The 24,940-nt window shown below is 35.1% G+C and overlaps 3 protein-coding genes across 4 annotated transcripts; 2 read left to right on the plus strand and 1 right to left on the minus strand.

Annotated features, from left to right (window-relative positions):
• LOC18593852 lies at window positions 3,344–5,395 on the plus strand. The gene is made up of 3 exons (XM_007021245.2): window positions 3,344–3,909; window positions 3,993–4,531; window positions 4,685–5,395. Exons 2-3 carry the CDS (start codon window positions 4,042–4,044, stop codon window positions 5,065–5,067), a joined length of 873 nt encoding a protein of 290 aa, XP_007021307.2. The 5' UTR covers window positions 3,344–3,909; window positions 3,993–4,041; the 3' UTR covers window positions 5,068–5,395.
• LOC18593853 (trafficking protein particle complex II-specific subunit 130 homolog) lies at window positions 7,146–18,595 on the minus strand. The gene is made up of 21 exons (XM_007021246.2): window positions 18,357–18,595; window positions 17,433–17,662; window positions 16,438–16,619; window positions 15,828–16,011; window positions 15,459–15,549; window positions 14,790–14,950; window positions 14,341–14,430; window positions 14,076–14,237; window positions 13,920–13,981; window positions 13,625–13,715; window positions 12,691–12,854; window positions 12,291–12,501; window positions 11,371–11,916; window positions 11,074–11,283; window positions 10,502–10,895; window positions 10,274–10,364; window positions 9,971–10,055; window positions 8,651–8,840; window positions 8,141–8,436; window positions 7,756–7,846; window positions 7,146–7,653 (listed from the first exon to the last, which is right to left on the minus strand). The coding sequence occupies exons 1-21, from the start codon at window positions 18,418–18,420 to the stop codon at window positions 7,478–7,480; spliced, it is 3,771 nt and encodes a 1,256-aa protein (XP_007021308.2). The 5' UTR covers window positions 18,421–18,595; the 3' UTR covers window positions 7,146–7,477.
• Window positions 18,888–24,635, plus strand: LOC18593854 (peptidyl-prolyl cis-trans isomerase CYP37, chloroplastic). Of its 2 annotated transcripts, none has more exons than XM_007021248.2 (12): window positions 18,888–19,105; window positions 19,577–19,834; window positions 19,918–20,007; window positions 20,557–20,652; window positions 21,139–21,246; window positions 21,457–21,506; window positions 22,394–22,496; window positions 23,058–23,111; window positions 23,582–23,737; window positions 23,836–23,958; window positions 24,065–24,114; window positions 24,208–24,635. In XM_007021248.2, exons 1-12 carry the CDS (start codon window positions 18,935–18,937, stop codon window positions 24,320–24,322), a joined length of 1,374 nt encoding a protein of 457 aa, XP_007021310.2. In that variant the 5' UTR covers window positions 18,888–18,934; the 3' UTR covers window positions 24,323–24,635. The 2 variants fall into 2 exon arrangements, with proteins under 2 accessions (XP_007021310.2, XP_017980521.1); XM_018125032.1 differs by having other exon boundaries at window positions 19,019–19,105; window positions 19,569–19,834.

Here is a 24,940-nt window from a genome sequence, read left to right on the forward strand (position 1 = left end):
CAAAATCGATTTAAAGTGGCCCCTAAGATCACATTTGTATCCATCAAAAGCAGCTCTTAATTAGTATTGCAAAACATTTTTGGTAAAGACATAATTAATTTCTGATTTAGAGTAATGGGTCATTAATTAATTTCCTTTTCAATTATATTTTGGTCCATCTGTATCAAGAAGTTATGTGAATAACATTTAAAGAAAATGACTCCATATTTCAAAGTCAAGTAAACAGTGGAAAAAAGAAAAATCAATCAAAGACTATCTTTTTCATATTAATTAAAACAAGATCCCCACATGAATAACAACGTGAACCAAAATGTTTCAACATTTTCTTCTAGGTCATAAATGTATCAATATTTTGTATCATGCCAAAACACGACGTGTGTTATTCATGTTACATGAATTTACCAATTAATCATAGAATAAAGTTTAAACCCTTCTTTTCCTATTAAAAAGAGCTTATTGAATATATCAATTGGTTATAAAATTGAGTTCGAATCTTTTTTCCCTTGAATTAAAAACAAGAATGGATCAAAGGTGGTGACGGAAAATAATGATTGTCACCTTTCATTTTTTAATTTTTTACATTATTATTTTTTATAAAATTTGAAATATATAATTTCATCGTCCTTGGTTAAACCAAGCAACCTGTTTTGGAACAGTGACAAACCCCCATTCATGCAAAATCATGAGTTCATTAAGTCAGAAGAGTGCCTAATTAGTCAAAATTTATGTGTAATAAGATGAGGAAAACTAATTTAAGTGACTATGAAAACAAGAGCTAAGACATTGTCTAGGTGCTAGACAGGAAGGATGACCAGTTGAAGCAAAAGCATGGGAATTTTTATTAAAGTAGAAGCTTGTTTTAGACCTATTTGTTTTGTACTTTAAGGGACGATAGGGTTTTGAAAGTCTGTTGAAGAATTTGGAAGTCGGTGGTGCTTTGCTTTGCTTGTGCCCATGTAAGTACCGACGCGGACCCGGTTTTGCAAATTGGCAAACAACGTCAAAAGCAAATTTCATCTCCTCTCTGTCTCCTGTCATTCCCCGCGTTATCCTCCTCCTCCTCTGCTTTCTCAGTGGCATTGGACCCACTCTATTTAATTCTCCTCACTGCTCACTGAGTTGTTTTTACTTTTTTGGCCTTCACTTATATGACCAAAACACCCTTCTCCGAAGGGTGTTGATTCAAACTTATATCGTATTTACTTCAATATAATCATCGTGCCAACTCGTGTCATTGCTTACTGAGACAATGATGGAACTGTTTTCAATCCGAAAGCCACGATTGTCCATTAAAGATGGTGTTGAGAAATGCAGAAGGTTGTCTGTCTTCAGAGACGAGTTGAAGGTGGTGATAAGGAGCGGTGACTACCATCTCTAGTTTTTAATTTTGTTATTATTATGTATATAAAATATTATTTAATTTTTATATAATTAAATGTGTTGTATCTCTAATACTCTCTATGATAGATTTGGTTTTTCACACAATACTTAATTAAATCTAAATCTAAAATACTCTCCCATTAAAATATATATAAAAAATAAAAGCAAAATGCATACAACTCGTAATTCAACTTTGTAACAGGAACATGCTTGTCTTTTGGTGTACAAGCGTGTGACAAAAGAGAGCATCCAAGCAAGCTTCTTCTTTTCTTTTTTTATGGGGCATATTTTAATAAAAGCGAAAGGGTGTTTTAGTCACTTCAAAAAAATTATCATGACAACTTGTGAGGGGCAAATTAGGAAACATGAAATGTTGAATAGAGACAGCGGATTGCTTTGGTCAAAGAAAAAAAAATCTCAAAAAAAAAATTCAATTTACATCAATCCCAAGATGTCCATTTTGTACAGTCAGGATCATCCCACTCCATGATTTGCGGGGAATCTTTCTTCTTTCTTTGTTTTTCCATTTTCAAAAAAGAAAATTACATTTCAAATTTATTTATGTATATATTAAAAAAATAAAAAAATTATGAAGAAATTATTTGATATACACTTCAAAGTTCAAAATACTTTATTTATTTTACATAATATATGAGTACTTCAAAAATATTGTGCATTAATATATACGTATTTTAATAAAACATTAATTTGACATACACCGGATAAGAAAAAGTGAAAAAAAAATTAAACAAGACCCAACTTTTAGAATTTTTATTAAATTTAATTTCCGAACCCAAGATTGTTACGAGAATATAAATTTAATATTTTATAAGATGCTTATTTTTTAAAGTCATGAAGACAAATATATTATGTTCAATTTTATATGATGCTTAGATAATTTGTATTTGACCTTAGCTGAAGAATTTTATGTGAGCAAACAAATTAGATTTTTATAAAAAAAATAACTCAAATTTGAAATTTTAAACTTAATTTGAATACGACGTATTCTATGTTTGATTATGTCAAATAGTTTCTATCGATGAATTCGTTTATAAAATTTAAAAATGGTGATATTAATATATATAATAATTATTATTAAATTAAATTATTTTTTAATATAAAAATATTCACCTCTCTAATTAATTAAAATAATTATTAAATTAAATTATTTGTGTATGTATTAAAAAGAATAAAAAAATTATGAAGAAATTGTTTGATATACACTTCAAAGTTCAAAATACTTTATTTATTTTACATAATATATGAGTACTTCGAAAATATTGTACATTAATACATACGTATTTAAATAAAGCATTAATTTGACATGTACCCAATAGGAAAAAGTGAAAAAAAAAATAAAACAAAACCCAACTTTTAAAATTTTTATTAAATTTAATTTCCGAACCCAAGATTGTTACGAGAATATAAATTTAATATTTTATAAGATGCTTATCTTTTAGAGTCATGAAGACAAATATATTAGGTTCAATTTTACATGATGCTTAGATAATTTGTATTTGACCTTAGCTGAAGAATTTTATGTGAGCAAACAAATTTGATTTATATAAAAAAATAACTCCAATTGAAATTTTAAACTTAATTTAGATACGACGTATTTTATGTTTGATTATGTCAAATCATTTATATCGATGAATTTATTTATAAAATTTAAAAATTGTGATGTTAATATATATAATAATAATTATTAAATTAAACTAATTTTTTAATATAAAAATATTCACCTGCTTAATTAATTAAAATAATTACGGCGGCAGCGCCATTAGATTTCAAACTTGGAAAGATAATAAAATGAAAGAAAAAGTCAAAATTTTCCAACTTAACGAGTCATAGGGTGCCGTCTTAAATTTTTTAATTCCCATTTTGCCCTTTGTTACTTACATGGAGGAATAAAATAATAGTAAACTATATCCAGAATCCCACTCACTCGGTCACGCTCTAATTTTCTTTCTCTTTCTCTCTGAGGGAAAGGCCGTACATTTTCCACTCACTGAGAAAATTTTCCATTAGATTTTAAACTTAAAAAAAAAAAAGAAAATTTTTCTTCTCTCTTGTCCCTATAAAATTCGAATCAACCTCACAAAAAACCAAAAGGACGAATTCGAAAGCGCGTGAAAAATAATAGAAAAAAAAGAAAAGAAAATTGTGAGCTGCAAATGAGATCATTCTCATTTAATCGTCGAATGCCAGTACGACTGACATTTGCAGATTCATATTGCTATAAATCATGATCCATTTGTCTCTTTTTTCCTCTTCTGTTTGGATCATATGATATGACTTTTTCTTTTCCTCTTATATTTTCTCTCGAGACGATTTTCTGCTACCTTCTTTTTCTCTGTTTTGAGTGATCATTTCTGGGATCACCCGAAGGATTTTGCTTCGAAAACATTAGCTAATTTGGTTGATCAGATAATTTGACGAAAACCCAACAAGGAAAAACTCAAAGCAAGTAGTAAAAGAGTTGAAGATCATTCCAAGCATTCGAATTTCAAGCTGTTTCTTCTTTGCCTGGTAAGTGTATGAAAGGAAAGGGAAATTTATTTGTTATAGTGAGTTACTTTACTGAATCTTTTTTGTTTTTTTTTTCTTTTCAGTTTTTGCAGAGATCAAGAGGAGAACGAGAAACGAAGTGGAAATCACTCCATGGGAAAAAGCAATAGCAGCAGAGATTGGACTCAGATCTACGCCATTTACGGCATGGACCAGTGGCAAACTCTTGTTTTTCTTTTGTGCCACGCTGTTTTCTTCTCGTTACTTTCCGTCCTCTTCCTCTACTACTTCGACTCCGTCTTCCACTTCTTCCAAACATTTCTTTCCAGTTCAGGCGCTGCCCGCTTCGCCGCCGGGTTCAGTGGCGCCGTCACGGCTATTTCTGCTGTTTGCTTATTTTTCGCGGCGGCGAACTTCTTTTACTCCGCTGGACCGTTGCATTACGACATGGCGCAGCGGATGGTCGGGTCCGTTAACGATTGGTCGACGGTGAAGCTGGCACTCGATATTGGGTGTGGCAGAGGGATTCTGCTCAATGCGGTGGCGACGCAGCTGAAGAAGACTGGTAGTTCGGGTCGGGTTGTTGGGTTGGATCGGTCTAAACGGACTACGTTGTCCACGCTGCGAACCGCCAACGTGGAAGGTTTGTGACTGTTCTTTTCCTTCTCGGCCACTTTGTTTGGTTCCCCTAATAAATTGTATTGCTCTGCCTGCTACCAACTTTTGGTAAAATAATAAATTCGTAATAAATTACGTAGTATTAATTATAATAAGCTGATTGGGGAATTTGAAACAGGCGTGGGGGAGTACGTGACGTGCAGGGAAGGTGATGTGAGGGGTCTCCCGTTCGGGGATAACTATTTCGACGTGGTAGTATCGGCCGTGTGCGTGCACAGGGTAGGAAAAGAATACGGCCACCGTACGGTGGAGGCTGCGGCGGAGAGGATGAGGGCGCTGGGGGAGATGGTGAGGGTCTTGAAACCAGGCGGGGTCGGGGTCGTGTGGGACCTCCTCCACGTGCCGGAGTACGTGCGGCGGTTGCAAGAATTAAAGATGGAGGATATTAGGGTTTCCGAACGTGTAACTGCCTTCATGGTCAGCAGCCACATGGTATCGTTTAAGAAGCCTAGTCAGCATATCGTCGGCCCGGGCGAAGTCCGGTTGGATTGGAGATGCTGATGTGGTAAAAAAAAAATTTGGTTCGCAATTAAGAAAAAACCGAAGAAGTGAAATTATACGTAAAAAAAAAATTATTACGTAGATGATGTTGAAGATGATAATGTTCGAAAAAATCGAATTAGAAATGAAAATTATACATTAATGTTGAGATTAAGTTTTTTTTTTCTCAAGTCTGGGGAGACGAAGCCAAACCAGATGTTTTTGTTGAAAACATACTTAGCCTATGTAATCTATAATATGGTTATCAATTTGAAGATTGATAACCATTCTTCTTATTATGTACTTTAAAGCAAAGCTTTGTGTGAATAATGAAATAAGTTTTGCTACATGCTTTTTTTTTTGTGTAGTTATTTATATTTTATAATGAGTATATGTTACGATATTAATAAAAAATGATACGAATCGATATAATATATTGTTTTGATCAAATATTAAATAGATATACTTTTTTTTTCATAATTTACTTAGTAAATCTCCAAAATTCCCTCATGATACTGAAGATGCTTCTTTACAATTTTCAATGGAGAAAAGTGGTACTAGTTGTTAACAAAGAAAAGGGTTTTGATTTGGATCTTGAAACACAGTGATTGGTAATGATGGGGTTGTTTCTTTTGCAACTCCCTTGCTCCCATGTGAGCTTGCCTACCTACCAAATGAATGGAGGAATGGAGGTAAAAATGGAGAAGATAGGGATGCTTTATTGGGTGGGATGGGACTTTGTGGAGGTTGTGAGCTGATGGGATTGGTGTAGGGTTGGGGGGTTGTCAGATCTCTCTATCTTTTAAAATCCTTGATAATGAAACATGCTATTCTTAGTGGAATTTAGTTAGGTTTTTGGATCCAAAATATCTCTTATCCAAATTAGTAGAACAAAAAAAGGTTGTTTAGGTGCTTGGTTTTTATCAATTTGCTCTCTGGTCTCCACCAATTGGTGAACACTTGCCCCTTGTGATTTCACAGCCTTTATGAAACCATATACCCCATTTCCCTAAATGCACTCACATGAATATTGTCTCATTTTGCTCAATCATTTTAGTGGAAAATTTGTTTGTTCCTTCCCCCCCCCCCCCTCAGTACAAAAGATAGTGAAGGACAATGAGTACTTACTACTGTTCTTACACCAAATGGTTGAATTTGGATATTAATTAGTTGAATTTTTAATAAAAACTTTAGTGTGAAATGCATCATCACTAGCCTTTTGAATTTGTTTTAAATTTATTATCTTGTCCTTGAGGAAATGGGATTTGTTTATTGATCATCGTATATGGATCGATAAACTTTAAAATAAACATAAAAAAAAAATTCAAAAAACATCATACAGTCAATCAATAACGATCAATATTTTATTGTAGTAATTAGATCTTGTAAATTCTTAACATCAAAGTAAAGGGAAAAAATCATAAATTAAAAGAAAAGGGCAGTGATCCGAGCTCAGTGCTGCATAAAAATTACTTAAAGAACAATCTAAGATGGGATTCTTTTTGATTGCTCACCAGAATCATCAGAAACATATTAATTGCAGCATGTGTTGGTTTTGTGCTTAGTCACACTCTTTTTGTTCAAGTTTCACCATCAATCTAGGAAAGCCCCATCTTGCATTAATTGTTCATTGTCCTGTTCACATACAATTTAATTGCCTCACATCCCCATGTGTCTTCCTAATATTCTCAAACTATAAGTTCATTAATATATACCCTTCCTTCTTACCAGATACCTCAATGTTGTCTCGAGTTCAATGATTTTGGGAAGGTAAATGTTTTATAAAAATGTTTTAGTTAAAATACCTAAATAAATCCCAAACTTAAATAAGTTATTATCTTTTGATTCTTTAATAAATTGCAATTTTCGAAATTAATATCACATAGTCATATGATATTTTAACAAGGAATCAAATTACTTGTCTAGATTAAGTTTGGACATAATGTTTTTGACTTGAACTCAACCCGGATAGGTTATTATATTAATAAATGATTTTTTAAAATTTTAATTTTAAATTATATTTAAATATTTAAAATGGTACTATAAATCAATATTTTATTGTTTTGATGATAAAATAATAATTAAATGGGCAAGCAAAATTAAACTGGAATCATTTGACCACCATGTGACGGTGAAGTTCTGAATAACCTTATCCCAAGTTCTTATTTACATGAGCCAAGAACATTGCACAACTGATATTGAAAGCATTGAAAGAACTATCTATTCTAATCTAAATCAATGGAGTTCTCTTCATTTTTCCCAACAATGCAAGGGGGAAAACTATTGCAAATTTACACATATCAAGCAAAATCAAAACTGGATGCCTGAAATTTTATCTCTGACTGTTAAAAGTTTCATTGAATGGAATTTACTTATCAAGAGTGGAGAATTACGACCAGAGATGACTGGTATGAGGAGAAGCCAGAGACGATCACGCTGGAATGCAGAAGGATGAACTGAGAGCAGGAGGCAAGACGCAAACCAGGTGAGGTCCGGCAGGACTGCAGCTTACATTCGCCTCATCAATATCTGGTAGCCCGAGTTGAGGGGGATGAACGTAACCAGCAACAAGTGGCACGCATAATATGGAAATCACTATCCTTGAACCTGTAAGTACATACAGCAGAAATGATATATGAATGTTTCTGCTTAGCTACAAAGCCATTGGGAATTATCATTATAAAGTGAATAGGGAATCAGTTTGTAAACCTTGCTTTGTGGACAGAGATACATGCCCCCTCTTCCTCCCAGCAATCATCCAATTCTCAGAATTTGCATTGACTTCATATAACATCTCAACCTGTCAAACAAGAGATAGATAGTAGCTGAGTGTGCAAAATTGCAGGAGAGTTGCACGGTATTCACTAATAGCTTCTCTACAGATTTATGAGAAATATAAAGCATCCCTATGCTTTCCTTATCCCAGCCTAGGTGATGGGAACCAGAAAGAAAGTTGATGATAATACAAATAAAGGTCTTTTGCTGCAATTAATTTACCAAATTTTAACTCAAAAGATGTAGGGACATGGATGCATGCTTATTCCTAAATACTTGTAGCTCAAATTTGGCCAAGAGTAGGATTATTGTAACTTACATTGTTTTGAGGAACTCTCTTCTCCTCAATGTCTATCAACCTTTCAACCCTCCATTTCATGGTAACAAGTTGCCCAACTCGAAGACCATCAGAAGGAAGGGGCAGGAACCCAACAGCCAGGCATGGGTCAAGCACAGGCTGCTGCAAAACTAGAGCACTCCTGAAGATCAAATCCTGAGCAGTACCCTCAGTTTCATTTGATTTCACAGCCACAGGGGGGTGTGCCCCAATGGTCCTATCACCAGCAATTCCATATCTGATGTTTAATATGCTGTCTTGTTGAGCCTTATTTTCATCTGTGAAGCAAGGGGTAGATTACTTGTCATCAATGTAAGCCAAAGTGAGAGGAGTAAGCGGATGAGAGGTTATCATATATAGGTCTTGTTAATGATAAAATTATAAGAATAAGGCACAACCACTAGTGTTTGACATTTTAATGTGAATAAACAGTCAAGAATTACAAAAGCAGAAGCCTATGCCCTCATATTATCCAAACAATGAAGTCCATACCTTCAGCAAATTTCTTCCCCAAGCATACACAGAATAAGAGTCCTGCTCTTGAAGTTGAAGATACGACAAGTGGAAAAAAGCCAGAAATTGGTCTTCCATCTCCTTGTCCAGCATGAACAAATCCATCTTGAAGATCAAGCCAAGCATCATAAACAGTCAATGTGGCCTTCACTTGGGAGTGCAGTGTTACCTGGAAGTAACATGAACCAACGTGAGCTTCATACAAAATATGAAGAGCCATAGGAAATTTGTAACACAAAGATGAATCAGAAATGTTGATCTCGGCATACACCATGAATGTAAGATTCAAGCAACGTCTCTTACTCACATGTAATAGATAAATATATTTCCCTAGATACGGTTAATCCCTAGTCCAACATGCACTGTCAGTTAATGACATATGAAGTGGTATACACACTAATCAAGCAGTGCTACTAAAAAAATAGAAACTTATCATATTTTCAGATGCTATACAACAAGCTCAAGCTTGTCCATTGATGACTGAAGTTACGCATCAAAAGCAAACCAGACAAAAATAATAGGATTAGTGGTTTGGCTGCTTTACCTAATTGTTCTTACTTCCTCTCTTCAAATTCAAGTCACTGAAACCCAAATCCTATGATATTCCTTTTATGATAGCATCTTTAAATATTAATTCAGCATATGCTAAATTCCTTGAGATTTAGTCATTTAGATAATTTCATAACCCTACGACTCATCATATCCAGTGTCACTACTTGAGAGACATTAATGAAGAAAAAAGAAACAAAAGATAATAGCATAAGTCACAATGGACTGTGTTGCAAGGATGATAATTTCAACTCAGGTTAAGCTGAAGAATACTCAAACAGGACTTCGGACCAGGTTTGGGCAATTCTATATTCAATAGCAGCAAAATCTTGTTACTACAGATTGTCACAAAGAGTCTGGAGTTTTGAATTCACTTCATTCTTCATAGAGTCTAGGAATCTTGTTACTAAACTAGCAACACCTTCATTTACATATTCTGCAGGCTGTTCACAATACTAACCATTAAAGCAAGTTGGCTTATACTAGGAGGTAGTCTAAGGACTTCATCAATCTCAATTTAAAGTTTAAAACCAGATTATGAGGTATGCCTCACCCAAACTGGCATAACTATGCACATAGAGAAAAGGGGCAGTTGGATGGACTTCTTGCTAGCCCGTTTCTATCTTCAATATGTAAGAAAACTGAGAGACAAGAAGCTGAAGTCCTTTTATTTATACACGACTGCTTCATTAAAATGTACCACAAAAGCATACATACATGAATGTGGCTGAAAGCTTAGGACATACTGACCTGCAAAAGCAATGTACCATCATTGCATTTATCTGCAACACGTGTGCTCACATGGAAAGGGTCAGTGAAATGCAAAGCAATGGTTCTGCATATCAGGGAGTAGATCACGTAATGAAGTTCAGAAATCAAATACAAAAACCAGGCCATGAAAAACCAGAGAAACAAAAGAAGATAGTCGGTCTCGAGGGCTCCCAAGCTGCAGGTGGGTGTATTGTGCAAGTGTGTGTGAGAGAGAGAGAGAGAGATGGAATTAACATTGAAAACTGTAGATGTTAAAAATAAAAATGTGAGGAAAGGCAATACCTGTCATAGATCTGGTTGTTTGATGTTCCAAATTCAAGTTTCAGAGCTATTGTCCTCATTCCATCCACAATGCTCTGTCTCTGTGGGGCCCCTGCCACAGCATACAACAAATCATAAATGTCCTAGCCGTCAGATGCAGCAAACAAGTGCACAAAGATGCATTTTTGCACACAAACAAGCATGTACTCACAATTGAAACTGTCACAAATTTGGACTTTTTTTCCTCACCTGAAGATGACCCTCTTGCAAGCTTGTCATCAATAGCACGAATTGGAATCCATAGAATTGAGGTCACATCACTGGCCCAATCTGGTAACTCTATTTTACCATTATGGAGACTTAGCTGCTCAAAGTCCTTATTAGCAGCCACAGAACTATCTTTCCTAGCATCACCAGAGTTTGCCATATCAGCAGAACTCTGAGGGGCATTTCTGTAACTCTCTATCTCAATGGAATGTGACTCTTCAATCTTCAGACCAGGACCAGTATCAATATGCAAGACAGCACCTTTTAAGGAGTAGTTTATAGGTTGTGCTATAATTCCAATCCACTGAGCTTCATTAATCAGTAAGGCAGATGATATAGCAGCAGAAAGATCAACTAGAGGTCTCGGTTTGGAAACCTAAGTAAAGAGAAACTTTGATCAGAAGATTGAAGAAATAAAACAAAAGAATAAACGAGCTTCTTGATCCCATAGTCCTGAATTTCACTGATGATTATGAACATTATTATCCGCAACTTTTCTTAATCCCTATTAACTTGAGAGACACTACTTCCAAACCAAAAGAGAGAGAGAGTACCTTCAGTATAGGCCGGGTCGGTTTCTCATAGCTCATGAAATCATCACTATCTGCTGGACCTCCCTTGGAAAAACTATGAGATCGAAAAGTCAAGTGTCCAATGTGTCCAGTAAGAACTCCCAAGACGTAGGAACCAGGTTTCAGTGGTGGTAAAGGAAAGGTGATTGTATTCCTACCAGGCTTTAGCACAGTGGCAGTAGGGCTCCTTAACTGAAATATGAATCAAATAACCGAGTCATATCATGCTATGACATAGTGTACAAACATACTGGCATCATCTTGTCTTAGAAACCATACCTTCCCACCTTCATCCGCGTTATATGTAGCCATCAAAGTGAGAGTAAGAGAATCAAGAGTTATATCATCAGGAAAGCCACTCCAAACAGTTACAGATAAGGTACCAGGATCCCCATCACATAATTCCAAAGGAGGCCCAGGATTCCCGGAAAAAGTAATTAATGATGATACATCTAGAGGAACAGGGTGCTTCATTTCACTATGTGCAAGACTAACAACTTCTGACTGAAAAGCTTGGCGTTCCTTCATCGAAAATAAACCTTTATCTAGTGAAAGCAATCGCACACAAGATGACAGGTAGCCAGCTTGGTCATTGAGTATCTTCTGACATTCAGCTAAATTGGGCAGGACTTCAGCCAATAAATCTTGCCATCCTTCACCTGCATAAAGTGCGCAAACCTTCTCATATGACTTTGCAGCTAGGTCAAAGTTCCCACGCTTAAAGCAGACAGCTGCAATTTCACCATCAAGGACAACTCCATGTCGTTTCCACCAAGAACGATGGTAATTGTCAGCAGCACCTTTAGTGAGCTCCATATACTTTTGCTGCCATGACATGAAAAGGAATTAATGAGAAAAGAGAAGATAGATTAAATACTGAATATCAGAGCCCTGCATCAGGCAAATAAATCCTGGATTATAGAATGACTAAGAGTCTAAACTCGATTATTGGGACTTCCAAGTGATAACCCCAAGGAGAATGTAATTGTGGTATAAATGTGTTAATATTTTGAAAGACTCCAAATCATCCTAGGGGACATAGAGATTGTCCAGTAAACCTAGATCAAATACCAGGGACAGAAGAAGAGAATTTTTAGGAAAGTACAGTGTCCTCTCCCCAACCCCCCACCCCAACAAAAAAAAGGCTTTTAAAGGTGGAAACATGAACAACGCAAATATGTGTAGCCTCAGTTTGATACCTCAAACTCCTTTATAGATGACAAAGTTTTCTGCAGATCGGGATTTGAAATTGTTTGCTTCAGAGCATGTTCAGCAGCAACAAATATTTCAGCAAGTCTCATAGGTCGATCAATGGTGCCCTCGAATCCAGGAGATGAGTGAGTACGTGACATCGATATTGCTTGTGCTTTATTTGATGGCGATGTCTTTAATGATACATCTGAGCCTGATCTGTCAGCATGCATACATTTACTTGACATAAAAACTTTTTAATTACAAAACCAAAATGGCAAATATGAAAAGAAAAAGGCAAACAAAAAGTCAAAACAATTTCTTGACATGAAAACTTCAAGCCAAGAGTAAGTCATCTTCAAAAAGTTGCTAAGGCAACATTTGCCTTGATTCTTGAGATTTCCTTACCCATCGGCAAAGGCAGGTCGACCATCAAACATCTCTGACAAGTTTCCAGCAGAAAGGGAAGCCCTTCGCCGGTTTGCCTCACGTATTAAAACAGTAGGTTCCAGGGGCAAGGGTTTCCTCTGAATGCCAAAGTGCTTGACTCTAGGAGTTTCTTGCAGAATCATCTGAACCAAAAATGTAAATTACATGGATTAAAAATGAAGAGGTTAACAGACTATAGAAACCGTGGAATGCATAAAAGCCTAAGACTATGAAAACAAGCATTGGCAATAATGCTTTCTCAAAATCTAGATTAATAAAAAAGCCACTATTCCAGTGGTAGGATGACATAGCGCCTTCAGCTTAAAAAATATGAACTTGGCATCTGAAACTAACATTGCCATTAAAGAACCTATATTTGGAAGAAGTAAAACGTTATTATGTACTTAAAAAAAAAAAGGCCAATTTCATCAAAGTTCTAGCAAGAAAAGGTAAAACCACCAAGAAACAACATTTTTATGTGGATCTAAAGCATGCAGACATGAAAAGACATTAATCTTGCTAACCTGATCTAGTTTCTTCTCTAGAAAAGTTTCTACTTTGAAAGGAACCACTGAATAAGGAGAGGCCATTATTGCAGTCACACCATTTTTTTCTATTTTAAATCTCTATTCTGTTAAAATGTTCTACTATTGTACCCAAAAAAATGTTCTATTATTGATCCTTCAATCAATACATCCATCTCCTTATCAGCAACTTATACATTTTAAATTAACATGCTTTGAATGTTGAAATACAAGATGAAAAATAAAAAGAACAACTAGAAGTCCTACATAAGTTGGACGGAGAGAGAACACAGAAATTAATTTGCACTAACAAGGTTTAGTGTGTGTGTGTAAGATGTGCCTTTTTGCTGGTTTTGAGTTAAAATTACAAATGTGGAATAATAACTTGCCTTTTCTTTCACAAGCACCTCAGAGGAAGCATCATCTGGAACTAAAGGCCAAACTGCAGGCTTGGGCCAAGGCAGCATGCTCAGAGAAGCACTGCTCAAAAGAAAAGAATGATGCATCCATAACACATTCAACGAAAGCCCCACAAAACAACATGAAGGTAACTTTTTGGCATAGTGAGAAAATCAGCCTCAACCACACGGAATAGCCTTCTATTTTTTTTTTCAAATTTTGGAACAAGTAACCAAATTTGTGGAAGGTCAAAAGCGATTTGATCTACAAAAATTGAATGCATACCTGTTAACAGGACTCCTTTCTATCTCTGTTCCATATCCAATTAGATAAGCAAGCCTCAAGAACTGCCACAATCATCAATATTTTCCAGTGGTTGTTAAAAAATATGACAACTTGCCATCCCTTTATCATTTATAATAATAAGGACTAGAAATTTACCTTAATCCGACATAGGGAGTAAAGATCACCTTGAAGGCGATAGAACTCCTTTTCTATCTCAGGGGCTACTTGACCCTCATCATATTGAGAATTGGTTGCATTGACTAAAGCTAGGCATGCAGTGATTACCCAAACTTCCCGCATACAGAAGGGTAATATATTCTACAAGAATTCCAAGAGGAGAGGATTAAAATGAAAAAAAAAAAAGGAAAAAATGAAACAATGACCAGAATTGTTGCTGACAGAAACAAACAATACCAAATACCTCATGTATTGCCAGGGCTTTTGAAAAACTAATTATAAATGGATAACCCCTTGAAGCAACCTCAAAAGGACGATTCAGCTTGAATAAGAGCTGCAAGTTAACGTAAATCAGTAACACAAAGTATAAGCTCAAAAACAGACATGTCAACTATGGATTAGAAACTAATAAACCAACGAGATTAAAGAAACATCCATAGAACATTTTAAGAAAAGCCAATAATAAATCATTGGAAATTGCTTTAACCATTTGAACTAAAGGGAAGGTAACATAGTCAACAGCTGTTGATCAATTAACCATAGCATTCAAATAACCCATAACAAGAGCGTTTTGATAAAGTTCTAAAAATTGCCAATAGAAATAAACTCACTTAATGGTGATTACTCAAAAGGTTAGACTGTGTCATGTATAGGTATAACAAATTTAAAATCATAAGAGTTAGTACTGCACACCTTTGATTGACAAGCAAAGAGATACTGTCTGAATTCAAATTCCCTGAATGAGTCATCTTGAACAATATGTGTCAATGGTTTGTTTCCAGGGTTGAGCAGCGCTGCCTGATCATCACCGTGGTCTAGTCCTCCAAACTCCCTATGCTTCCCACCCATATTAACTGCACTTATATATTATTAAATAAGATCAAGAAGTGCCCTGGCCAAAAGCAATTACTGAAATTCACAAGAAAAAAGAGCATTTCAAGATGAAATCTTAATAATTGCCCAATCATAAATTTGGCATCACAATAAATGCCCTCACATATCCCATCACTCAGTCAACTGGAAAATAAAAACTGAGATATACTGACATATCACATTCACAATGTGTCACCGGTAATATTTTTGGGCTGCCAAATTTTTAAGTAAGAAAATTACAGGAAAAAGCGAAAGACTATGTAAAGAATGATAACCTAATTTCCCACCCTTCTTTAATAGAAAGCAAATATTTGATCAGTTCAACTTTATTGTTTTGAAGCACTAAACATAAAAGAGAAATGGAGACATAGGCTATTTGTCAAATCATACTGCAGTTTGAATATATAGTAATAAAATAATGTACACTAGCAAAGTAAAAACAAGATAACATAGACACTTAACATATAGGCATAAATATATATTTCACACCTGTTTCCAAGTAGCACAATTCTAGTTCATCGTATTCACGTAAGGCATCGTCATGAAGATGAGCCATCTCAAACATAAAAGCCAAGCTTTCCTAAGGAAAAGGAAAATGAAGTGTTTAATAGTCAGAGACTTCAAAAATAAGCTTAAAAATAATGTAATAATTAATTAGGATTATATCTCTCAAAGGACAAAATCAATTTTTAAGTTTGGGCCTCTTAGGTAAGTGCTCTGTTTCTTTTTACAATCTTCAGAAATAGAAAGCCAGAAAAGGATAACAATGGATAACAAAAGAACAGAAAATCATAAAGTTTATCCCCCATAAATATCAGCGTTATCCATATTCCCTAAATTTTAGAAAGAGAACCAAACCTTCAAAATGAAAAAATTACAGAAGTTCCAAATTGGCATGAATCGCTGTTCACTAAGCTTGCGTATCTCATCCTCATAGAACTGTACACGTCTATCCAATGTATTTCTGATAGACTCCATAATCCTTGACTCTAAGTCTTCCCAAAAATTTGCTTCAGGACCATGTATGTCAAACTTGCAGCACCTAAGTGAAAGCACAGTTCTAGAATATCAGAAAATGACAAAGGTAAAGTCAAACACCAGTTTCTTGAGCGTGCTACTTTTGAAGTTCCACCATATCTTTTTTCTCCTAAAATTTGCAACATGGGCGCAACATTCCAGCATCAAGTTGTTAGCCAATGACAAAAAATATTTTTATGTACCAAGGAAACAAATCTTTAGGTAATGCCAGAATATAAAAATAACACTCCTAAGAAGAAGGGGAAACAATCACAGCAACTTCATGACATTTTCTGTATTTATACTTAGGAATTAAACCCAAGACCTGACTCCTACCCATACAACATTACATCAACGCTAAACTTAAGAATTAAACCCAAGACCTAACTCCTACCTAACACTCATGCCATCAATTAGAATATATACAAGCTGCAGAGAGCTGCAAGCTTACCTTTCCCTCTTCTTGGAGCTGAAATCAACTTCAAGTTTAGCATATACTTTCTTTGCCATTTTGGTGGCCTGATCGTTGCTTGGATGAGCTCTAGACACAAATACAATAAACCATTCACGCTCATCATTTTGGACAATTAATTTCAGGCGTGGCTTAAGAATGGTCTTGAACTCATCAAGATCCTGGGAAAATCAAGTGAGTAAAACAATAAGCAAATATATAAAAATGGAAAATGAACATGAAGAGAAAGATTAAAGATTAAGCCAAATGCTAATATAACACAAACAAGATAAAATAGAACTAGAAGGTACCAAGAAAAGTCTAAGTATAAATTTAGAAGCTAAAATTATATTTCAATTTCCTTTTCCTTTTCCTTTTCCTTTTGATTTCTAATTCTGATACTTTTCACGACCCACTGCTTTTCATGTCCTTCCTAAGGGCTGAAAAGCAGTAATCAAAGCTCACTCATCAAAAACAAGTCAAAGTAAGGATTTTTTAGTTTATTCATTCAGACTCAAGAGAGCAACATAAAGATTCTGACATGGAAGAGACAACTGGTGCTATCCTGCACTAGAATTACATGCATTTATATGCACACCAAAGAATAGCTTGCCAACAATAACAACTATCAAACAGAAGGTTTTTGATAAATAAATTGGAACATGATAAAATGAACATTAAGTGGAAAGAGATCATATTTCACTGTTTCAACAATGGAAAGAAAAGGATTGCCCAGACAACTAGGTGCTCCTCTATAGGCTCAGTGAAGAATGAAGATTTGGGTTATAAGAAAAGTTTAAGAACTGTCTTTTCTCAAAGTGTGGACTGTAAGTTTATGAATCTGAAAATTTGTTGGTCTTTTTCAACTTATTCATATTCTTCAATAACAAAAATAATGCAGATTTTTTGGTGATTTCTGTTTGAAATCTGTCTAAAAGAATTTTTCATCTGATACAAAAATATTGAATACAGATCATATATGAGATTGTGTGTACCTCACATGTAACAAGAACTAGAGTTGCATATGGCTCTCGAAACCAAAATAAATATTGCTCCTGAGGAAATCGGCTACGCAGTCTTGCATCGGTGGTTAATATGAATTCAGCTGGCAAATTCTCCACAAACACAGGATTACGGGTCTTGTTATTTAAGCAAGCTCTTTTAAATGGCAGCCGTTCTTCAAAACTATTCTTGACAGTAGGCCACAAGTCACTGACATCTTCAACTGTAAAGCAGTTCATAACGAAATAGTTATATAGAAATCTGTAGCAAGGAAAGATCGTACAGATTTTTTTGCCAGCACGTGCCAACATTCATTTGCCAATTATTATTACATACAAACTACTTGAACGGCAAATCATGGAATCATATATTAGATAATTGATAAATCATATCTTCATTTTTTTCTCCTTTTCTTTTTTCTGCATTCCACACTTCTAATCAATCCATTCGTCAAAAGGATCAAGTAATAAACGTAAAGCAACAAAATTTACCAGACGATCACAGACATTTATACAAGCTAACGAAGCTGATAAGCATTTCAAGTAACTCTCCACAAGTCTAACCAATCCCTCAGTCAACATAATCAAGAACCCACTTCATAAAATCAACTAAAAAGCTCAAACCAACTACACTTACCAAATGATCACCAGCAATTACCCGTTTCAACTTAACTCTCCACATTGGTAAACTAATCCCTCACTTCAAAAATTCAACTACCCACTTCACGAAATCAACTAAAAACCTCAAATCACCAACAATTAACATCAACCATCACAACATACACATAAAAGATCTAACAGTAAAGTAATCACATCCCCCGATCCAACCCACCCAACAACATAAAAATCCCAAAAAAGAAAAAAGAAACTGAACCCAAACCCAAAATAAAGAGTTTAATTCAAATAAAAAAGATTTACCAGCAATCACGAGATGATCACAAGCGCTCTTGATCGTCTGAAACTGAGCTAAATAATTAGCCATTCTCTTCTTTTCGATCTATACAAACCTTACAAAGTCCATAGATCAAATGTAGAAATGTGAAGAAGAAAGTTCTTTTCAGTGAGATTTGGAGTGTTGGTTTCGCTTTTACTCTCCAACTCTCTCGATGGATTCAATTTGCCAAGGATCAAGTGTTTCCGCTTCCTTGTTAAGCACTTCGGCCGGGCCTTTGATTTAGCCGTTGGATTTATTTTTACGTATTTTTGCTGTTACGACTGTTTGGTTGCAGGGTTAAGGCAATAATCCATTAATCCCTCGTTTGGATAGGAATCCGTGGGTTGGGCCTGACTTAAGACCTATCTTTGCGTCATGAAGTGTGGACTTCAACCCAATCACGTCCCTAACTTGAGGCCTAAGTTGCCATATCATCATCCAACAAGGCCAGCAACCATCCAATCAAAATCTTCCACGTAATCATTTTTCTAGATGAGGAGCGCCAAAACCGCTCCATCCTTCCTTAGTGTAACTACCAACCAACTTTTCCTTTTCTTTGGCAATGGCGTTTCCTTTATCCTCTTCCATTACTCTTTCCTTCACTCCTTCAACTCCAAAGCAGCATTTCCTCTCTACCCATTTCGCTTTTCGATTCAGCCATGCTTGTAGTCAAGAGAATGCAAGACCAGTTCAACTTAAAGTTCAGTGCAAGGCTTCTAAAGACTTTGTCAAGGTTGGGGTTTTTTCTTTTCTTTGTTGGTTTCGGTTTTCACCTTGAATTCTTGTGGGATTTACCTTTATATAATTTGTGGGGTTTGATGTTGTTTTCTGATTTTCAATTGTGTTTAATGACTGGTTTCTTGCTTTCTTCACAATTCTCTTTCAAAAATCTCATTACTGCCGTCTGCAGTCAGAAAGATCTTTATGTGCCTGTGACTGGAATGTTACATGTTCTATGTCGTCCATAACTTGAATTAAGATTTTTAAGTTTGTCTGGAGTTTGAACATTGAAGTATTAATTAAGAACGTAAGTAACTTGCTTACATACTTGACAAATTTGTTCAATTATCTTATCAGTTTCACATTTTCTTCTCTTTGATAGTTCTCAAATGTTCACCTTTTCACCTTTTATGTGCTTCTTTGTCAATCCGGTTCCTGTTTTCAAGATTTGTCCTACCTTCTAAAAGGGCTTCTAGTGATGCAGGATCAATCACCCTGGCGCAATATTCCTAGAAGTTTGAACTTGTCAACATTTATGAATGGAAAGAAACTTGAGAGTCTGGTAGCTGTGGTACTTATTTTAGCCCAAATTTCATCTCCGCTGCCTTTAGGTGGTTGGGACTTCTGGTCCGTTTTGCCTGCAAATGCTGTGCTTTACTCTCCCGAAACAAAGATTCCAAGGACTGGGGAGCTTGCTTTGAGAAGGGCTATACCTGCAAACACAAACATGAAGGCTATACAGGTTGTAAATTGATAGTTGAGTTCACATATTTTGTATAATTAGATACTAATCAGCCTCTTTGACCATCTTTCTTTTGCTTTTAGGCTTCTTTGGAAGATATTTCATACCTGCTAAGGATTCCACAAAGAAAGCCTTATGGAAGCATGGAGGGTAATGTGAAGAAAGCTCTAAAGGTATCAAGTATTTCCTTTTGTACAAAATTTAAAGAAGATAAAGAACTCATACCACTGGAGTCCACAAAATATGAAGCCTGGTGTAATTCAATAAATTGAATCAATATGTGATGGGATTTCCGCTGTTTAATATTTGCATTTTAGTCTGACAGGTCTCCCTGCATTTTATGGGGATTTTACTATTCTTCTTGTTTTTGTTTCCACAATGATTTTGCTGAGTAACTTTTAGGCAGGATCATCCATACAGATCATACGTTTCTATTGCAGAGCAGATTGCTGTTCCCCATGTTGCAATTCATTGTTTCTATGTTCTGTTTTCTATCTATATTTTGGATACCACCTTCTCTTGTAAATTCGTCCTTTTTTTCTTTCACCTTGCAGATCTCACTTTATATCCCACCATTTTAATTCATCTTTTATTTTCATGCTCTGCATTCTCTGTTGTCCTCCCATGTGCAAGATCATAAACAGTTTTTTCATGCATGCTTGTTCCAGTGTATCTATGTTTTTCCCTCTCCTTTTGATTTTAATCTCCCTGCTTAATTTCAGATAGCAGTTGATGGAAAGGATTCAATTTTAGGAAGTATACCCACAGATCTAAGGGAGAAGGGTTCAATACTTTACACATCTCTTATTGATGGGAAGGTATGGGAAAATACTGTGGAGAGTCTCTAACATCCATAGTTTTCTATCTTCTTTTATTGTGATGAGATCACGTTCCATAAAAATTAACTACAAAGCTACTTTTTGGTTCACTAAAGGAAGAAAAACAAGAACAGGATGAGAATCTCAAATACAGTGTTAAGTCTGTTGAAGTTGGCCTCGACTCATTTGATTGTAATTCATTTCTCATTTTTGAGCTAAAAGTTCACTCAGACTATGCTTGTAAAGCAATAGGGTCGGAAAATAAATGGAATATGGCCAGAAAATAGTGTCAGAGTATTAGAAAATGGAAGGGCTCTTTTATCCTTGGGTTGCTATTCATCATGCCTAGATTCTGACCACTATATGAGTCCAGCATCTCAGTTATGTAAATTTAGCTTCGATAGGAATGAGTTTTCCCTGATGAATGGGTTCATGATTATTTGCAGAGACCTCATGGACTGATTGTAGTATTCCTTGGTTTACTAGGAAGGATTGCAAGCACTCCTGAAATGTATCAAGGATCAGGATCCAGATAAAGTATCTGTTGGCCTTGCATCTTCACTAGTTACTGTTGCTGAATTGGAGTTGTTACAGGTAACTCTTACTCCCCAGTTATACTTTGTGGCTATTTTTGATGCATTAAGTGCTACATGATATTTGTAAAATCAACATATCGATTGGCTTTCTTTCCTTATATTATAGCTGCTAATTTTATATGCAGCCATTTTGTTGGTAGTGTGTGAAGTTTTATGTTGATAAAACAATATGAGCATATTAACAGCTCTACTTATTATTGTGGAACAGGCCCCAGGGTTGTCATTTCTGTTACCTGAGCAATACTTGAAATATCCAAGGTCAGTCTTCTCTAACAGCTGAAGTCAGGATCTGAATATATTAGTGAGGGTTGTTACTTTTATATTTTATATACTGATTGTTTAAAGCATTTTATTTTGTCCTGGTTATCAAATTTTGGATGACAGTGGACCAAAAGGTAACAAACCAAAGCAAAGATAAATTTTTTGGTATATTTGAGAAACATCTATCATTTGTGAAACATGTTTTCCAGTTTTTACAGAAGAAGTCCATGATTCGGCAATACCCTTCTTATAATCTTATTGCCATGTTCATGTTGCACAAGATTGTTAAACCGAATACTTCAGGCTCACAACGATTATATAGGAGTTGTCACTTGCGTGAACAAAAAACTACCTTTAGTGTATACATTTGAACCATGCCATAGTTTCCTCATTTTCTTTCATGTCACACATCACACAACTCTCTGCATATTTAAGGTTGTTCTGTGCAAGTGATTGCTTTATTGTAAATGTATAAGTACCCGGTATATATTCTGTAGTAATGTGGAGGGCCACTGATACTTGATGAAAACAACAAGCATGTCCTGAAATCTGATGGGTTTGTTTCAGTTTCTTTTTTATGGGATATCATGGAGACTACCTTTTTTTCCCATCAGATATTAAGTTGGTCAAATTAATTCTTTTAAAACTTCTTAATGAGCCACAGTAACAAAACATTCTTACAGGAACAACTGTATTATTTTGAACTGCAATTTTTAGTACTGCTATATCTTTCTAGTTATATGTTGCATGTATTTCGTTGCTTTATGGTGATTTTCATTCATTGAAGTCTCATCTAACAGGCAAGACTGCATATGTGATAAGTAGGCTTTAAACTGGTAGTGTCTGTACTTTTAACTTGAAATGGTGTTTTTTATGATCTCTAGGCTAACAGGGAGAGCAGTTGTTGAACTTAATATTGAGAAAGGAGATGGTTCTTCATTTACTCCAGAAGCCGGTGGTGAACCAAGAAAGACTGCCACAATTCAGGTGTGCGAACCAGACATTTAGCAGAATAGTGATTAATTTATTGCTTGTTGTTAATACTATTTGCCGGATATGGCTGGAGATCCATGTGCATTTATTAATTTTAGATGAAGAACTTTGAAGTTAATTAATGTTGCTTCTAACTTAAATAGCAAATTTCTAATTGATGTTCAATTCTCTCTTTCATCTCACTCTCCCTCTGTTTTTCTCTTCAATTGGTGGTCAATCCTATTGCCTTGTTGGTCATTCATGATTCTGACTGTTTTACAAAAATGTCAGCATGTCAATTCCTCCTTTTGCTTTTATCACCTTAAGACTATATTACATGTCATGAGAAGCTGTCCTCCTACCTCTTTGGTTGTGGCCTAACATGATGGAATGACAATTAGTACTGCCGAGGCAAAACAAGCTGTGACCATTGCAATTGGTCTAAATCTGCTAACTATGCCAATTTTTTTTTCTTTTTTTCAGTCAAAAGAGTTAGAGAGCTAGCTAATTGGGTGTTGATTGTTGAATGGAACTTTTTCGAATTAAACATTAACGTATTATCAACTATTAATTCAGGTTGTTTTGGATGGATATTCAGCACCACTAACCACTGGGAATTTTGCAAAACTGGTAAGGTAGTTAAACTTCTTACTGTTTCTATTGATTTTTTTATGCTTTATCATTTAAGTTTCAATGGAATCCCCTATTAAATTTTTTATGATACTTTGTAGTGATGAAATGGTTTGTGAACAAAAGAAAAGATTCAAGGTTTATATGTATATGTTCATATACCATGTATGGATGACAACATGACTATACTCTCATATAAGATAACGCTTGATTAAACCTTATCAACCTTGGTTAGTAGTTGGAGCAAAGCTTTCATTAGTTGAGCCATAGTTATTTGTGATTGATAAATGTAGCAAAGCTGAAATCTATAGTGGATGAATCTGTTTATTCTATTCTTTGACTTCCTGATTTACATCATGCAAGTTTCCTGTATGCAAATTGGTTAACATACTGCAATATTTGTGAACAAGAACATTTGAAATGATTGGACTGCAAATGCTCTCCTGACAGAATGAATTACAATTCTTCAGGTGATTGATGGTGCATATGATGGGACAAAACTCAGCTGTATTAATCAAGGAATTATCTCAGAAAACAGTCTTGATAAGAATGGTTACAGTGTTCCCTTAGAAATAATGCCATCAGGACAATTTGAGCCTTTGTACAAAACAACCTTAAACGTGCAGGTATGAGTCCATACGTGATTTCTAAATATATCCAGAAACTGCAGCTAATAACCATTTTCCATTAGTGTTTATTCTTATCCTTTTAATTCCCATGGAAGGATGGGGAATTGCCAGTTCTTCCACTATCAGTCTATGGAGCTGTTGCTATGGCACACAATGAAGACTCTGAGGAGTACTCATCGCCATATCAGTTTTTCTTCTATCTATATGATAGAAGAAATGTAAGTTTTACTTCAATGTTACTATTCATTTTACTTCTCCTGTCCAAGATATATCTTACTATTTATATGGCTATAGCTGTATGCTGATGATTTGCTTGTTTTGTAGGCTGGTTTAGGAGGCATATCCTTTGATGAAGGTCAATTTTCAGTTTTCGGGTAATGTCATCTTAACCTTCAGGAATACGCCCGAATTTGTATAGATTACTTGTTGATCAAACTTTTTTCATATGATATAATTTCAACTGGTAGATATACAACTGCTGGAAGAGAAGTTCTACCACAGATAAGAACTGGGGATGTCATTCGAGCTGCAAAGCTAGTTGAAGGTCAAGACCGCCTAGTATTACCAAAGGAGAGCCAATGAACTATTTGAAAAAAGGTCATCCCCAGATTCTTCTGAAATGGATGTATCAGGTGCAATATTGAAGCTGCAGGGTTATGCTCTTAATCTGTAAAGATCATTTCTGGAGCAGTTCTGGCTGTACTTCTTATTGAAGGAATTGACCTCTTTTTTTTTCTCAATGTTGTTGTAAATTAAAACCACTTTTCAAATCCATTCTTTTTTTTTTTTCTTCTGGTATTGTTCAATTCAATTCATTGAGGCTTTGTTAACTTTAGCTAGGATGAGTCTTAATTGCCTAACATGGCATATGTTAAACCTATCGCCTTGTCTCTTAGTGTTGTCCTTTTTACATCAAATAAGTATTTATTATTTAATTACGTTTAATCAAATCTCTATATTTCATATTTCGAAAAAAAGAAAAATTCATTTCCATATTAGATAGTTAATGATTGATCTTAATTCAAAGGGTAAAGAGACGAATACTAACAAATGCTTAAAGGGCATTTGACCTACAAATTTTGAAACAATATTTGATTGTTTATATATCTAATAAAGGCATGATAATCTCTTCAACAAGAAACTCGAGATATATCATCAGGTTACTCCTACACAAAATCTTATCGACCATGTTTTTGAACC

Source organism: Theobroma cacao, chromosome 7, assembly GCF_000208745.1.
Source record: "Theobroma cacao cultivar B97-61/B2 chromosome 7, Criollo_cocoa_genome_V2, whole genome shotgun sequence".
Lineage (NCBI taxonomy): Eukaryota > Viridiplantae > Streptophyta > Magnoliopsida > Malvales > Malvaceae > Theobroma > Theobroma cacao.

Bases quoted from the DNA above. Each gene is read 5' to 3' on its own strand.
- LOC18593852 (XM_007021245.2), top strand. From the start codon at position 4,042: ATGGGAAAAAGCAATAGCAGCAGAGATTGGACTCAGATCTACGCCATT. The intron at 4,532-4,684 runs GTTTGTGACTGT...AATTTGAAACAG, and splicing joins GCGAACCGCCAACGTGGAAG to GCGTGGGGGAGTACGTGACG.
- LOC18593854 (XM_007021248.2), top strand. From the start codon at position 18,935: ATGGCGTTTCCTTTATCCTCTTCCATTACTCTTTCCTTCACTCCTTCA. The intron at 20,008-20,556 runs GTATCAAGTATT...GCTTAATTTCAG, and splicing joins ATGTGAAGAAAGCTCTAAAG to ATAGCAGTTGATGGAAAGGA. The intron at 23,112-23,581 runs GTAAGGTAGTTA...ACAATTCTTCAG, and splicing joins CTGGGAATTTTGCAAAACTG to GTGATTGATGGTGCATATGA.
- LOC18593853 (XM_007021246.2), bottom strand. From the start codon at position 18,420: ATGGCTAATTATTTAGCTCAGTTTCAGACGATCAAGAGCGCTTGTGAT. The intron at 17,663-18,356 runs GTAAATCTTTTT...ACTGCTTTACAG, and splicing joins TGATCATCTCGTGATTGCTG to TTGAAGATGTCAGTGACTTG. The intron at 14,951-15,458 runs GTGTGAAATATA...ATATAAGTGCAG, and splicing joins ATTGTGCTACTTGGAAACAG to TTAATATGGGTGGGAAGCAT.